General features: G+C 41.8%; 1 protein-coding gene across 2 annotated transcripts in view; it reads left to right on the plus strand.

Annotated features, from left to right (window-relative positions):
- Positions 1-16,751, plus strand: part of TUSC3 (tumor suppressor candidate 3) — a 171,638-nt gene that overhangs the window by 144,653 nt on the left and 10,234 nt on the right. For both annotated transcript variants that reach the window (XM_072122124.1, XM_072122132.1), the window contains one exon: positions 8,996-9,070. In XM_072122124.1, coding sequence (XP_071978225.1) covers positions 8,996-9,070 — 75 coding nt within the window. The remainder of the gene's footprint in view (positions 1-8,995; positions 9,071-16,751) is intronic.

Below are 16,751 nucleotides of genomic sequence, written 5' to 3' on the forward strand. Positions count from 1 at the left end.
CGTTACCGGTAATCGTGATTGACTTCCGGTTCAGAGTCCTACCGGTGTCGGTAAAAGCATATAAATTATACATCATAATATAAAAAACCTAAAATACAATATATGTAATTACATCACCTAAAACCTTTTATGCACATATAACATTGCCTTTCTCCCCCCGTGTCTACACTTAAAATAAAGGGAGAGGAGGGGGGGCTTTCCGTTGCCGTGGAGGTGAAGAAATCGAAAGCCAATCCTGGTTGTATAGGGACGCTTGTAGTCATGGTGATCCCAGTTAGTGTCCGTCAGTTTCGTCTTACTACGGAAGCCTAAAGGGATCAAAAAGCCGCAACGGCAGTCTTGTATTGACGTTTCCTACTTGTGACGGGCATGCAGTAAGTGTTATCTAGGTGTATGTTCGATTCTGGTTCTGAGCGAATAAACCGGCGTATGGGGGCCCTATCTCATGTATTTACAGTCAAGGTAAGTGTGTGGATTTTTTGAAAATAGTTCTAAAATGTGTCCTCTAGTTTATCTCGTCTTGCGCTGTTATATATCTGCTTCTTTATGTTAAATTGATTCAATTACTTCGTTGAGACCCAGGGGATGGAGAGTGCCCAACTTAAAAATCCAATATGACTCTCTCCTATTTAGAGTTTTTAACCGATTCTTCACATCCTTGGGAATTTGTTCTATAGGGGTTACAGTAATGGCTCCAAAGTTTCTTTCATGTTCAAGCAATAAATGTTTGGATAAACTGTGTTTCAAATATCCTATTTTTGCTTTATGCCTGTGGCCATTTAGGCGGACTCGAAGTGTTTGGACAGTACGTCCAACATATTGTAAACCGCAGGTGCAATTTATTAGGTATATCACATAATCTGATGCACATGATAGCTTTTGTTTGATATTAAACCTCTCACCCGTAGTATTTGATTTAAATGATATACTTCCATCTTGGATGACATCGCAGCATAAACATTTTTTGTGTCCACATTTTTTTATACCCAGTGATATTTGCTTGTTATCAATTGTTTTTTGAGAATTCCGTAGTTTGCTGGGGGCAATTATACTTTTTACTGTTGTAGCTTTCCTGAATGTAATTTTTGCTTGTTTAGGTATTATTTCTTTTAAGTATGGGTCTTTTAGAAGTATGCCCCAGTGTTTGTTAAGGATTTTTCTAATTTGATTGTTTCCCTTATCAAATGTGGTGAGGAAGTTAGACGTAAAGGACTGTGTGGTTTTTTTCCCTTTTTGTCTTGGTTTTAGGCAGTCCTTTTGTGAGCGATCCAAATTACGAGTATAAGCTTCATTTACTACAGCTTTAGGATAGTTCTTTTCCTTAAATTTTTCTTTTAGATTTTTTGCTTGTGCTGTATAGTCTGAAGTATGTGTGCAATTTTTTCGGATTCGATAAAATTGACTGAATGGAATATTTTTCAACCAGTCTAGTCTGGTGGTGGATTTGGAAGGGTTTAAATGGAAAGAGGAATATGGCTTTTTGACATTGGATATATCATCCCTTTATTCCAATATTAAGCATAATCTTGGTGTAGAAGCTTCCCGCTGGTATCTCAAGGAAACAACCAATATGGTACCAGAACAAATTGAGTTTCTAATAGAAGGTCTACTTTGAAACACAGTTTATCCAAACATTTATTGCTTGAACACGAAAGAAACTTTGGAGCCATTACTGTAACCCCTATAGAACAAATTCCCAAGGATGTGAAGAATCGGGTAAAAACTCTAAATAGGAGAGAGTCATATTGGATTTTTAAGTTGGGCACTCTCCATCCCCTGGGTCTCAACGAAGTAATTGAATCAATTTAACATAAAGAAGCAGATATATAACAGCGCAAGACGAGATAAAATAGAGGGCACATTTTAGAACTATTTTCAAAAAATCCACACACTTACCTTGACTGTAAATACATGAGATAGGGCCCCCATACGCCAGTTTATTCGCTCAGAACCAGAATCGAACATACACCTAGATAACACTTACTGCATGCTCGTCACAAGTAGGAAACGTCAATACAAGACTGCCGTTGCGGCTTTTTGATCCCTTTAGGCTTCCGTAGTAAGACGAAACTGACGGACACTAACTGGGATCACCATGACTACAAGCGTCCCTATACAACCAGGATTGGTTTTCGATTTCTTCACCTCCACGGCAACGGAAAGCCCCCCCTCCTCTCCCTTTATTTTAAGTGTAGACACGGGGGGAGAAAGGCAATGTTATATGTGCATAAAAGGTTTTAGGTGATGTAATTACATATATTGTATTTTAGGTTTTTTATATTATGATGTATAATTTATATGCTTTTACCGACACCGGTAGGACTCTGAACCGGAAGTCAATCACGATTACCGGTAACGGAGCACTTCCGGCCTTTTTAGAAAATATATACACCACATGTAAAGGAACTACATATGGATTGCCTGACGAAGGTCCGAGTACCGGACCGAAACGCGTTGCGATATCAATGTTTTAATCAATAAAATCCGATATCAATTAAATCTATCCGGAGTGTGGGAAATCCTTGAGCGCTCGGATTTACGTATATACGGAGCTTCAGTAAAATCGGTACCATCCAGTATAAACACAGGGCCATCCGATTTGTTTACAAAACAAATATACAGCAAATGACAAATATTGATAATTGACGTCTTTGCCAGGAAAATATGCAGAAAACTTTCCTGAAAACAAGGTTCTGAATTTCTGTGGCTGTTGGGGAATCGAGTCATTTTCATCATTTTTGCATATGGCCATACAACTAATGATGTGCATGAATTATAAAAAAAAATAACAATCCACAACACCACAAAGCGCTCATGTATACAAAATTGTTTCATATCACTCGCCTCTCTGTGGAATTATTTACCATCCAGCATTACTGACTGAATAACGAGATTTCTCCTCTTGAGCCAAATGGTGAGAGCATTTTCTTGTTGTTGCTTTTTATTTATAATTTTAGCATAAGAATAATTCAGAATATATGCACAGTGCCTACAAGATAGTGCACTCACGTAGAGGAACTAACCAGACAGAAAGCTGGAAAAGTTTTCTATGGACAGAAGTTCCCTGTATGTAGCAGCTTGAAATAACCAATATAAGGCTGCGTGCTCTTCTTTGATGCTTCTCTTCTCTATAGTTTAAAAATTTTTTTATTTATTTTATTTTATTATTACTGTGAAATTCTTATTTAACAATTTACAAAAGGTGATCAAACATGTCTACTGATGGAAAGGTCTGCCAAAAAGTATTGCAAATCCCTTATGTGTATCGTTTATTTTTGTACAGATTTTTTTTTAATAACCAATCTTAGAATTGGTTATTAAGTTGAAGGGACTGGAGAGTATCGTCACTGTGTTATCAGTCCTACGTTTGTGTAGTAAGTATCACCAGGACTGTGAAAATTGAAATTTGAATCCATGTTTGCAGCTCCTACAAGTGCTCTGGGCGGGTCTTTCAGCCTGAATCGCTTTCCTCTGTTTGTAATGAACTGTTCCACAGCCCCTCCCCTTTGCTTTGGCATTGAAATTTGGATTATTTTAGTGGAATTGGGGATCAGGAGTGAGGTGGATATATCTTTAACCCCTTCCCGACATTTGACGTAATAGTACTGCATCGCGGGAGATGCGTTCCCTCAAAATGCAGTACTATTACGTCATGCTTCTGGCACCGGCTCCTGAACAGAGCCGGTGCCAGAAGCTGTGGGTGTCAGCTATATCTTATAGCCGACACCTGCCTCCTAACACCCGCGATCGGGCAGAGGGGCATTTGAGAAGAATCGGACCCCTTCTTGCCTTCTTGCCTTCTTGCCGGACCCGGCTGTAACACACTGAGCATGCTCAGTGTGTTACATTACACAGTGTAATACATCTGTATTACACTGTGTAATGTGAAGAAGAGCTTGAACAGTGGATCGTTTTTTTAATAAAAAGAATGTGCGCCAAAATGGTACCACTGAAAAGAACAACTCAACACCTAAAAAATTAAGCCCTAAACTAGCTCTGTCAACCAAAAAATATTAATGTTACGTCTCCAAAACGATGGCGTAGCAAAAAAAATTAGATTTCCTCTATATTAGTTTTTATCCAGTAAAATTCTAAAAATAAATGAAAAACTATATAAATGAGGTATCACCGTAATCGTAGTGACCTATAGAATGAAGATAATATAGTATTTTTAGTGTACGGTGTACGACCCCCAAAAAATATGAAAAGAAAGTAAACCAAAATTGACAATTTTCTTTTAACCCATACATTCAAGAGTTAATAAAATCTCATCAATAAGCTAATGACCCACTAAAATGAAGTATTTGTAAAGTGCATCTCATGTCGCATAAAATAAGCCCTTATATGTCCAAATTGCCAAAAAATAAAGATTGTATAGCCAATAAAAAGTGACAATGCATAATCTGCTCTGAATGGCGCAGCTTCCCTTCGATGCCCTGGAGTGTGCCCATACAGCAGGTTACCACCACATACGGGGTATTGTTATACGCGGGAGGGATTGAGTATCAAATTTTGTGGAGCGTTTTGGTATTTTATCCACTGAGAATTTGTACATTTTTTGAAAAACACATTAATTTAGCCCAAAAAAATTTTACTTTCAAAATTTCATCCGATTTTGTTTTAACCCCTGTAAAACAATTAAAGGGTTAACAAACTTCATAAAAGTTGTTTCACGTACATTGAGGGGTGTAGTTTCTATAATGGGTTAATTTATGGGGTTTTACTTTTATTTAGGTCTCTCAAAGTGATTTGAAACCTGAGCAGGTCCCTCAATAGCAGGATTTTGCATTTTTTATGAAAATGTGAAAAATTGCACCTAACGTTCAAAGGCCCATAACATCCTACAAAAATAAGAGTATGCATAAAAAACCATGTCCACATAAATTAGACATTCAGTGAATGTTAGTTATTAAGTATTTTGCGGTTATGTCTGTATGGAAAAAGGAGAACATTTTGAAGTTCGAAAATCAAGAATTTTTCAAAATTTTCACCAAATATCTGATTTTCTCATAAATAAATGCAAAACATACCACCAAAATTTTTTCAACTAACATGAAGTACAAAGTGTCACGAGAAAACAATTTTAAAATCACTTGGATATGTTAAAGCGTTCAGAAGTTATAACCACTTATAGTGACACAGGGCAGATTTGAAAAATTGGGCCGTGTCAGGAAGGTGAAAAGTGGCTTCGGCGTTAAGGGGTCAACACATAACATGCATATCAGTTAAAAATCCCATTGACATCAATGTAAAATTTATGTTGTACATTATGTTCCATTTCGTAAGTGTGTTAATTGTGGTAAGTGTGCGTTATGACGGAAAAAACAACGGTGGCTGCATTACTTTTTCTCTGCTTGAATAAACCGAATGGGTAACTGATACTTACCATACCGAAGATAACGGGTGACATGAAACTTACATTGTTGTCAATGGGATTTTTAACTGATACGTTAAACCTCCGTCCTTTACTTTGTTTAACCGAAGGAAGGAACAGTGGTTTGAACGGTAGTGTGAACTTAGCCTTATAATATCATTAGAATTACACATTTGACAAATTTACCAGGAGTTGGTATTCAGCATGTGCAGCCAATGTCTTGTAAGTCTAATGCTACAATATATGGCAGCTTTGTGTCCAACTTTTGGAAAGACGACATGGATGTTCCATTGTTGTAAAAGTTTCCTGTTCTAGAGATGTGCACTAGAAATAACCTTTTAGATGACTGTGCTGCTGAACATTGTCACATAACAGATTCTAGATTATTGTATCGATTTAGTGATCTTTGTCATATGGTGACAAGTCTTACACACAACATCCTGGTTCCTGTGACCTATTTATATAAGTTAGAATTTTGTTTCCTTTATGAATGTCTACATCACGTCATCTGCCAATAACCTAATGATGATCAATATTGTGGTGAAGCATCTAGAATCAAGTAATGAATCCCGTGTCTTTTGGACATCTGTCATCAATTCTGGGAGCATTCATCTGAAGATGAGAAAATTTGGGATCTGTATTAATGACATAGCATTTTCTCTACAATATTCTAAATCAGTCATTAAGTTATTAAAGTAACTTTTGCTAATGATCATTATAGCGCTGGCCATGCTAGAATGTATGCTAGAATATATAGAATATATAAGAACGTAGAACATATATGCTAGAATTAGAGTAACAAGATTTTAAGGTTTACTTTAACTACAGTTTTTCATGGCATATAATTTGCATCCTCAAATCTGGTTGGATATCTTTTATAATAATATGTTCTTGCAACACTGTGATGAATCCGAAAATATACAATACTGTGAAAAAGTTTTGGGCATATGTGCCAAAAATTGTCACAATGCTTAAATAGTAGAAATGTATCCTGGAGCACGGCAAGAACTCCAAATAGTCAATGCCATTCGGCACATAGGCGAAGGAGGAGTCATGGAAGTCATGATCTAGCCCCCACATTATTTAGTCCATATATAAAAAGAACAGAAGATGAGCAATACTTCATCTACAAAAGGTCTTTGGTGAGTTCTCCAAGATGTTAAGAACAATCTCTCTGCTGAGTTCTTTCAAAAACTGTGTACAAGTTTTTGATTTCTCTCTTGCTCTTTAACTTTACATTTTATTAAAGGAGTTGGGCACTTATAGAAAACTTTAATGGGTTCAGTATAACACTCTTATAGGGTCTACCTTATTATACTTACCTTTATAAAGTTTACTGCTCTCCACCAGGAGTGACCCCTGCATTGCAGGACTCTGGACTTCCTGTGATGTCCCATGGCTTGTTGGCTTGCAGAGGATGGAGGGGACCATGCAGTGATTACTGATACCTCACTCCGATATCAGTGACTGAAGGCCATGCAGTCTTTGGCACACCCCTCTGCTATGGAAGTAGTTATGCAGATGGGGCTTATTTTCATTACAGTCTGCATAGCCCCTCCATCTGCTGGAAGGCAACATTACATGAGATGTCACAGGAAGTCCGAATCCTGCTGCCCAGGTGTCAGGTGACCCGAGGTTCTTGGTGACAAACACAAAACTTTATCAGGTTAAGTATTATATGAGTGACCCTATTAGAGTCTAATATTTACCTCCTTACATTTTTGTATAAGTAGCCAACCCCTTTAATTTATAAAAATAACTATTAATATAAATTTTTGAAAACGCTTGCCACAAACTTTGCACATTAATCTAGCGATAGGAGTTTTACTGTACCTTTGTTACATTGATTACAGAATTGAATGTCAATATGGTAGTCACATGTCTTGTGCTATCCCCAAAGAAAATGAACTACAGGCAGTCCCTGGGTTACATTCAAGATGGGTTCCTTGGGTTTGAATTTGTTTGTTTGAATTTGTTTGTAAGTCGAAACTGTATATTTTATAATTGTAGCTCCAGACAAAAAAAAAATGTTGTCCCAGTGACAATTGGATTTTCAAATTTTTTTTGCTGTAATGGGACCAAGGATTATCAATAAAGCTTCATTACAGACACCTTACAGCTGATCATTGCAGTCTGGGACTAAAGTCAACCGTCCAGAGGGCTTCACCAGAGGTCACAGGGGGCAGAAGGGTCTGTCTGTAACTAGGGGTCGTCTGTAAGTCGGGTGTCCTTAAAGAGGACCTGTCACCTAAAATTTCGGCACTAGGAGCTGCTTAGTAAAGTAAAGTAAAGTAAGCAGCTCTAGTACAAACGCCGCAGTGTTAGAAGGATAGCGTTACCGGAAATCTCCAGTAACACTATCTAACACTGCGGCCCACAGTAATCATTGGACCACAGCGGTCCGATAATTACATTGTACTCTGCCACAGTGTTAGATAGCGTTACCGGAGGTTTCCGGTATCGCTATCCTTCTAACACTGCAGTAAGCAGCTCCTACTGCCGAAATTTTAGGTGACAGGTCCTCTTTAAGTAGGGGACCACCTGTACTTATAGGGGATGTTCCATTTACGCCAGGGGTCCCGAAACTTTTTACATAGGGGACCGTCGGAGGGCCGGACTAAAGTTTAAAAATAAATAGCGGTACATGTGACGGCATCCGTAATACACTGGGCCCCCCTCAATTAATTGTTTAATATACTGCACCCCCTCGTGACCTATTTTATATATTGGCCCAATTAATTAATTGGGTCAATTAATTTTGAAATATACGGGGACTCCTCTCCATTAATTATTTAATAATGCTGCCTCCCCCCCCATTAATTACTAGACTGCCCCTCATAAATATTTCATACGCTGCCCCTCCATCATTAATTATTTTCTGATGCCCCCTCCATCATTAATTATTTTCTGATGCCTCCTGGGCGCTACAATGTATTTGCTGCTGGTAAAAAAAAAAAAAAACTATACTCACCTCTGGCAGCTGCTCCCGTGTCTTTATTCTTCTGGCTGCTGCCGGACAGGAAGGGGTGCATCATTACATCATCACGCGGCCGCGCATCCAGGTTCAAGGAGCGATGTGCGCCGGGGTTGTCTTCCGGGCACATCGCTCCACCTGCAATAATAGTGCTCGAGCGGCCACATCGACCGCATCGAGCGCTATTCAGTGACGGCAGGAGCTTTCTGTCCGAACGGACGGAGGCTCCTGCCCGACTGCCGCGACCCGCCGAGGGCGCTCCGAGAGCTGGATTAAAACGGTCCACTACGGCCACAGTAGTTTGGGGACCACTGATTTACGCAAACAATAAACGTTTTTCTAATGTTTTTTTCTGTATAAATTCCTATCACTTTTAAAGCTCCTTTTTTTGTACTGTAATAGGAACTAACATTGTTATCATTCAGCGTATTTCAGCCTGTCCTGGACGCGCAGGTTACATTACAAGGCACAGCTCTGATGTTTCTGTAATCAGTCTGGCACCTTTGCTAACGTCATCTTTATTATAGGGACCACCTTTCAGAATTTGTGATATCATATCCCATGGGAATGAGTGTTTCTTGCAATAGCTGTGGTTTTTTTGTTGCGCCCAATTTGACATTTTAGGAACTCCTTAACAACAGTTATAGATGCGGCAATCACCATGGGAATGGTCCTTCTCAATGAAGCTGCAACCTCAAAAGGAGATGTTGGAAAGAGAAGAAGTGAGTAATTTTATTACATCATGTCATGAAATACTATGTTTTTCTGTGTGTTATATGCTGCCTAATATACCTAAAACAACTTAATAACTAGACTACTTCTAATTGTACACTACCTACATTAATCGAAAAAAAACATTTAAAGGGTTTGGCCACTATCACTACACTTTACTATGGTAAGACCCTAATAGCTTCACCTATAGTACTTACTCTGGTAAACTTGACGACAAATGGAGGGGAAGTTATTACTGTCTGGATATCCCCACCATCATAACCACAGTGGCTGGAGGGGTATTCCATGGACATCAGCATGCCCCTCTGACCACTACTATGGGAGTGTGTATGAGGTGGGATGCATACAGTATTGACTGCCAGCTCCCCTCCATCCAGACAGAAGACAGCAGGTCAAAGGATGTCGCAGAAAATCCTGCTGTTGGGGGGTCATGCAGCTTTACACAATGCTTATTGGGGTAAATACTGTAAGGGTCTTATACTTACTCTGGTAAATGTAATTGGCCAACCTGTTTTACAGGTATCATACAATTACATATATTATAGTCATTATTCCATGATGAGTGTGTGAGTCCCTAGTTTTGCAGTTTTTACAATAAAACCTAATGACAGGCCATTTTAGCTTCTTAATAACTGAACCCCAAGCTGTTTAATAAGAAAATGTCCATAACGTAATTATATAAAAATAAAGTTTCACAATCTCCCTTGAATATCACCAGAGGAAGAGTCATATGGGTGTCTCACGCAGGTTTCCTCCTGAAAACTCCTACTTGGGCCCTCCCTTCTTGACACGTAGTCATCCTTCTTAGCTATGTACATGCTCAGTGAGCAGTGGTGTCTTCATTTCTGCTTCACTTACTCTCTGTGCATGCGTGGTAAGATGGTGAAGACTCCACTTACCAACTGCACATTTCAGTAGCATAGAGAAGACTGTGGAAGGCTTCAATGAGACTCCTATGTGACTTCAGAACTTTCTCTGGCAAGTATACACACAATGATGTCACAGTACAGGGATAGTACATATGGCGATGTCACCGTACAGAGATTATACATGCAGTGATGTCACAGCACAGAGATTATACATGCAGTAATGTCACAGCACAGAGATAATACATATGGTGATGTCACCGTACAGAGATTATACATGCAGTGATGTCACCGCACAGAGATAATACATATGGCGATGTCACAGCAGAGAGATAATACACATGGCGATGTCACAGCACAGAGATAATACACATGGCGATGTCACAGCACAGAGATAATACACATGCCAATGTCACAGTACAGAGATTATACATGCAGTGATGTCACAGCACAGAGATTATACATGCAGTGATGTCACAGCACAGAGATAATACATATGGCAATTTCACAGTCCAGAGATTATACATGCAATGTTGTCACAGCACAGAGATAATACATATGGCAATTTCACCGTACAGAGATTATACATGCAATGTTGTCACAGCACAGAGATAATACACATGGCGATGTCACCGTACAGAGATTATAGATGCAATGATGTCACAGCATAGGGATAATACATGCAGTGACACTTTCAGTCACAGTACATTGACAAACTACTCTGTAACAATAAAGTATTAACAGCTAAACCACAGGAATCATGTATTCCAAGAAATCATAGTTTCAATCATGTCAATAATGCAAAAAGAAAGCAAATAAATTACCTAAAAGCTATATTCATACACACACAGAGGAGTAAGATGAGGAGGTGCACAGGGTGCAGTTGCAACCGGGCCCGAGAGGTGTAGGGGGCCCATAAGGTGTCACTTTCCCATATGAGAAGAATAGTAATATAAACTATAGTCAGGGGCACTAGGGCCCATCAGCTTCAAGTTATGCCACTCTACATACATATTACATATTAAAAGCTCAGAGCATTTTGGTTGTCCTCTGAAAGGCTAATAAATTACATCCTCTGCAACCTAAAGGTGCACAGGAAGGACCATGACTTGTACCATTGTACCGTGGCGTGTCAGTACATACCGAAGACTACACTCTGACCCTCATAAGGGAAGATTATCCTTGCCTCCTATATGACTTAGGGCCGAGAGACTCATCTATACTTTATAATTTTTTGAGTTTAACGCAGTTCTTGTGTTGCAGAGACGAAAGGAAAAAGTATTAAGAATAAGTATGAAATAGCTGAGCAAAACAATCTTAGAAAGGAAAAGGCTCAGTATAATGTATAGTTCCTATCAGTAAATCTGTTTACCAGGACTTGGAGAATTTATCTAATGTACTTTAAGTAAGGATAATAGTAGAACCTAGGACCTCGACCTATATCATATTTCTATCATTTAATGTCTTCGTGTCTGCAAATGTGGATTAGGAATAACCTAAGTTCTAAAGGCCACGTAACCGTTTGGCTCTGGACGTCAATGTGAAATGGCATTTTCAATATCTTCTGCGCTAACCTCATTATTATGGAGATGGAAGCACTTACTTTTAGCTAAGCCTTTCAGTCAAACATAATTTTGTGAAGCATAATAAATCCTGCATATACAGTGACTTGAATTAAGAAAGTAATCCCATTTTACACTGTGTCACATGCTGTCATATAGAGTTGTGTTTGCAGCTCCCAGCATTTATCCCATGTGAAAATATGAAATCTGGTTTGATGTATGTTTCATTTGATGCTAAATTACTTATGCTTATTGTGCTGCTCTATAAATAGCAGTAGTGTTCAGCTATAGCTCATACAACTGACTATAGCTGGCAGTGTACTTCATCATGTCAACAATCTGCACCCATTAACAGCAGGGAAGCAATCAGCAAGCCTGAAAATCTGCAAATGAAAGAATCCACTTGAAAAAACCTCAATTTTATTTATTTATATTTTTCACATTTCAGTAAAAACAACCATTTATTTGCAAAATGCCTTTGTAACAAGTTAAGCTTGACACATAAACCTATATTTTAACAATCCTCACATTGGTGAGTGTCATCATTTATGATTAAAATTGTGAGAAGGGCATAGAAAATATTACCCCTGCCCATCAGGTGACATGGAGTCATTTTATAGCCAGATATTTCATGGTACTGTGCAGCAAATCTTACAATGAACCTATCAGGGTGAATTGCTTGCACTAAACCACCCACAGGTTCTTGTTGACCAGTGGTTTAGATACCCAAATAGCCCTGTAGTTTTTCCCTCCATACCCACAAAGAAAAGAACAAACTGATATACTTAGCTCAGCCCAGAGCTCTTGGCACAGTGCATGCACATCCGCCTGTACAGACGGGAGCCTGTACAGTACACACAGCCGGGCGCCTGTACAGTACACACAGCCGGGCGCCTGTACAGTACACACAGCCGGGCGCCTGTACAGTACACACAGCCGGGCGCCTGTACAGTACACACAGCCGGGCGCCTGTACAGTACACACAGCTGGGCGCCTGTACAGTACACACAGCTGGGCGCCTGTACAGTACACACAGCCGGCGCCTGTACAGTACACACAGGCGGGCGCCTGTACAGTACACACAGCCGGGCGCCTGTACAGGATACACTGCCGGGCGGCTGTACAGGATACACTGCCAGGCGCCTGTACAGTCTACACTGCCGGGCGCCTGTACAGGATACACTGCCAGGCGCCTGTACAGTCTACACTGCCAGGCGCCTGTACAGTACACACAGCCGGGCGCCTGTACAGGATACACTGCCGGGCACCTGTACAGTACACACAGCTGGGCGCCTGTACAGTACACACAGCCGTGCTGCTGTACAGGATACACTGCCGGGCGCCTGTACAGTACACGTATAGTACACACAGCCGGGCGCCTGTACAGTACACACAGCCGGACACCTGTACAGTACACACAGCCGGGCTCCTATACAGTACACACAGCCGGGCTCCTGTACAGGATACACTGCCGGGCGCCTGTACAGTACACGTACAGTACACACAGCCAGGCGCCTGTACAGTATACGCAGCTGGGCTCCTGTACAGTACACACAGCCGGGCACCTGTACAGTACACACAGCCGGGCTCCTGTACAGTACACACAGCCGGGCACCTGTACAGTACACAGAGCCGGGCGCCTGTACAGTACACACAGCCGGGCTCCTGTACAGTACACACTGCCGGGCGCCTGTACAGTACACACAGCCGGGCTCCTGTACAGTACACACAGCCGGGCTCCTGTACAGTACACACTGCTGTGCGCCCGTACAGTACACACAGCCGGGCACCTGTACAGTACACACAGCCGGGCACCTGTACAGTACACACAGCCGGGCTCCTGTACAGTACACACAGCCGGGCACCTGTACAGTACACACAGCCGGGCTCCTGTACAGTACACACAGCCGTGCTGCTGTACAGGATACACTGCCGGGCTCCTGTACAGTACACACAGCCGGGCACCTGTACAGTACACGTACAGTACACACAGCCGGGCGCCTGTACAGTACACACAGCCGGGCGCCTGTACAGTACACACAGCCGGGCGCCTGTACAGTACACACAGCCGGGCGCCTGTACAGTACACACAGCCGGGCGCCTGTACAGTACACACAGCCGGGCGCCTGTACAGTACACACAGCCGGGCTCCTGTACAGTACACACTGCTGGGCTCCTGTACAGGATACACTGCCGGGTGCCTGTACAGTACACGTAGAGTACACACAGCCGGGCGCCTGTACAGTACACACAGCCGGACACCTGTACAGTACACACAGCCGGGCTCCTATACAGTACACACAGCCGGGCTCCTGTACAGGATACACTGCCGGGCGCCTGTACAGTACACGTACAGTACACACAGCCAGGCGCCTGTACAGTATACGCAGCTGGGCTCCTGTACAGTACACACAGCCGGGCACCTGTACAGTACACACAGCCGGGCTCCTGTACAGTACACACAGCCGGGCACCTGTACAGTACACAGAGCCGGGCGCCTGTACAGTACACACAGCCGGGCTCCTGTACAGTACACACTGCCGGGCGCCTGTACAGTACACACAGCCGGGCTCCTGTACAGTACACACAGCCGGGCTCCTGTACAGTACACACTGCTGGGCGCCCGTACAGTACACACAGCCGGGCACCTGTACAGTACACACAGCCGGGCACCTGTACAGTACACACAGCCGGGCTCCTGTACAGTACACACAGCCGGGCACCTGTACAGTACACACAGCCGGGCTCCTGTACAGTACACACAGCCGTGCTGCTGTACAGGATACACTGCCGGGCTCCTGTACAGGATACACTGCCGGGTGCCTGTACAGTACACGTACAGTACACACAGCCGGGCGCCTGTACAGTACACACAGCCGGGCGCCTGTACAGTACACACAGCCGGGCGCCTGTACAGTACACACAGCCGGGCGCCTGTACAGTACACACAGCCGGGCGCCTGTACAGTACACACAGCCGGGCGCCTGTACAGTACACACAGCCGGGCTCCTGTACAGTACACACTGCTGGGCTCCTGTACAGGATACACTGCCGGGTGCCTGTACAGTACACGTAGAGTACACACAGCCGGGCTCCTGTACAGTACACACAGCCGGGCTCCTGTACAGTACACACAGCCGGGCGCCTGTACAGTACACACAGCCGGGCGCCTGTACAGTACACACAGCCGGGCGCCTGTACAGTACACACAGCCGGGCGCCTGTACAGTACACACAGCCGGGCGCCTGTACAGTACACACTGCCGGGCTCCTGTACAGTACACACTGCCGGGCTCCTGTACAGTACACACTGCCGGGCTCCTGTACAGTACACACTGCCGGGCTCCTGTACAGTACACACTGCCGGGCTCCTGTACAGTACACACGGCCATCTGCTCCCTGTTCCATCTGATCGATGTGAGGTTGGCCCTGATGTGGGTTGAATCCTATCTGATAGCTCAATGTGATGGAAAGAGTCTTTTTAGGGATTAACCAGTGAATCGGTCGCGCTGCTTGTGGTAAGTATCTTAATAACAAACTTGCTATTGTAGGAAATTGGCAATTATACTGTATACAGATGAAGATTCTCAGTTAAACAACATTTATTACATCATGGTTTTTGGTATCAGTAAAAGAATATATATATATGGTACAACGGACAACGCGTTTCGGGGCAGAATTAGCCCCTTCTTCAGGTCCAGAAGATTCTGTAATATGTAGAAATGATGAGTAGTACCTGGAGCCGCAGCTACAAGTCATTATAAAGAGTAGATTCTCACAGTAATAAGAAATATACGTAATGTACATGTCATGAATAAAAGTAATCATCATGCTTATATAAAACCATTTTTTAGAAACAACAATGGATAAGAATAGATAAAAGTAGCGTCTCCAGGCACTTCAAATTCCACCATAATAGAGACCTCTCTCAAGCTAAGGTCAGCATCATAGAGCAAATCCCGAAACACCACCCAAACAGATTGAATCAGCTTACCATAAGAGAAAACTTTTGGATATTCAAATTGAATACCATGAGTCCATTTGGTTTAAATGAACTGTTAGAAAAAATCTGACTGCATTTAGAAGAAATCTGACTACATCTATAAAGATACTTATAAAGATTATACATACTTAAAACATAACCTACAGACCTTTCCTAAATGTGAGCCTTCTCAGTACAACCGGCACCTTATTCGATGTCACTCCATACTGGTTCTGTCCCATTTAAGTCTAATCCTACACACTTAAGCCCTTTTTTTCCTCTATTTTTCTTTTATAAAGCAAAGATTCATAATTTACCCTCTCCCATCCCCTTACCAGCCCCCTCCGATACAACAATCTGCTATCCGCACCGGAGTCCCGTTCATCCCCGCAAGCACACCAGACTACAAAATCTCCCATGCACTACGCATGCGCGCCTTCCCCCAATACTATTTAAACCTCCGTCCGGCCACCGGCAAGCATCAATTTGTCAGCTGCTGCCAGCCGGATCGGACGGAATACCAAGTAAGTCTCTCTCTCTCCCTTTCCTTACGCTCCCCATCAAGACAGCGTTTCCCTCAGTATAATTTACTATGTCTTTCCGCTCATCAGATACCTCATACCACCGGTAATTTCTCACCCAGCATTCCTTCCCCAGTCTCCAGTGCAGAGGTCAGTCAATACACATTACTCAAAGTTTTTTTCCCCTATCATCAAGTGTCTTTCATGACACGTTTCTTTCCCCTCTCCCATTAGCAATTAGCTTACAGTCCTAGCGCAGACTTTCAAGTAAGAGAGGTTAGTAATTTTTAAACATCATTTTATTTATTTATTTATTTGCCTACACTTAGTTCTACTATACATCAATTTAAGATACTATTAAATGAATTTTTAATATATGTCACCACAATTCCCAATATTGTCATCACAATTTCTAATATATGTTATCACAATTATGAATATATGTCATATATGTTTAATAGTTGTGTATTTATTTATATATTTATATATCTCTACACCATTTATGAATTTATATATTTATATATTTTTATGAATTTATATGTTTTAAAACACAAATGTACTTTTATCTATTCTTATCCATTGTTGTTTCTAAAAAATGGTTTTATATAAGCATGATGATTACTTTTATTCATGACATGTACATTACGTATATTTCTTATTACTGTGAGAATCTACTCTTTATAATGACTTGTAGCTGCGGCTCCAGGTACTACTCATCATTTCTACATATTACAGAATCTT

The sequence above is a fragment of the Engystomops pustulosus genome, chromosome 1, assembly GCF_040894005.1.
Source record: "Engystomops pustulosus chromosome 1, aEngPut4.maternal, whole genome shotgun sequence".
NCBI lineage: Eukaryota > Metazoa > Chordata > Amphibia > Anura > Leptodactylidae > Engystomops > Engystomops pustulosus.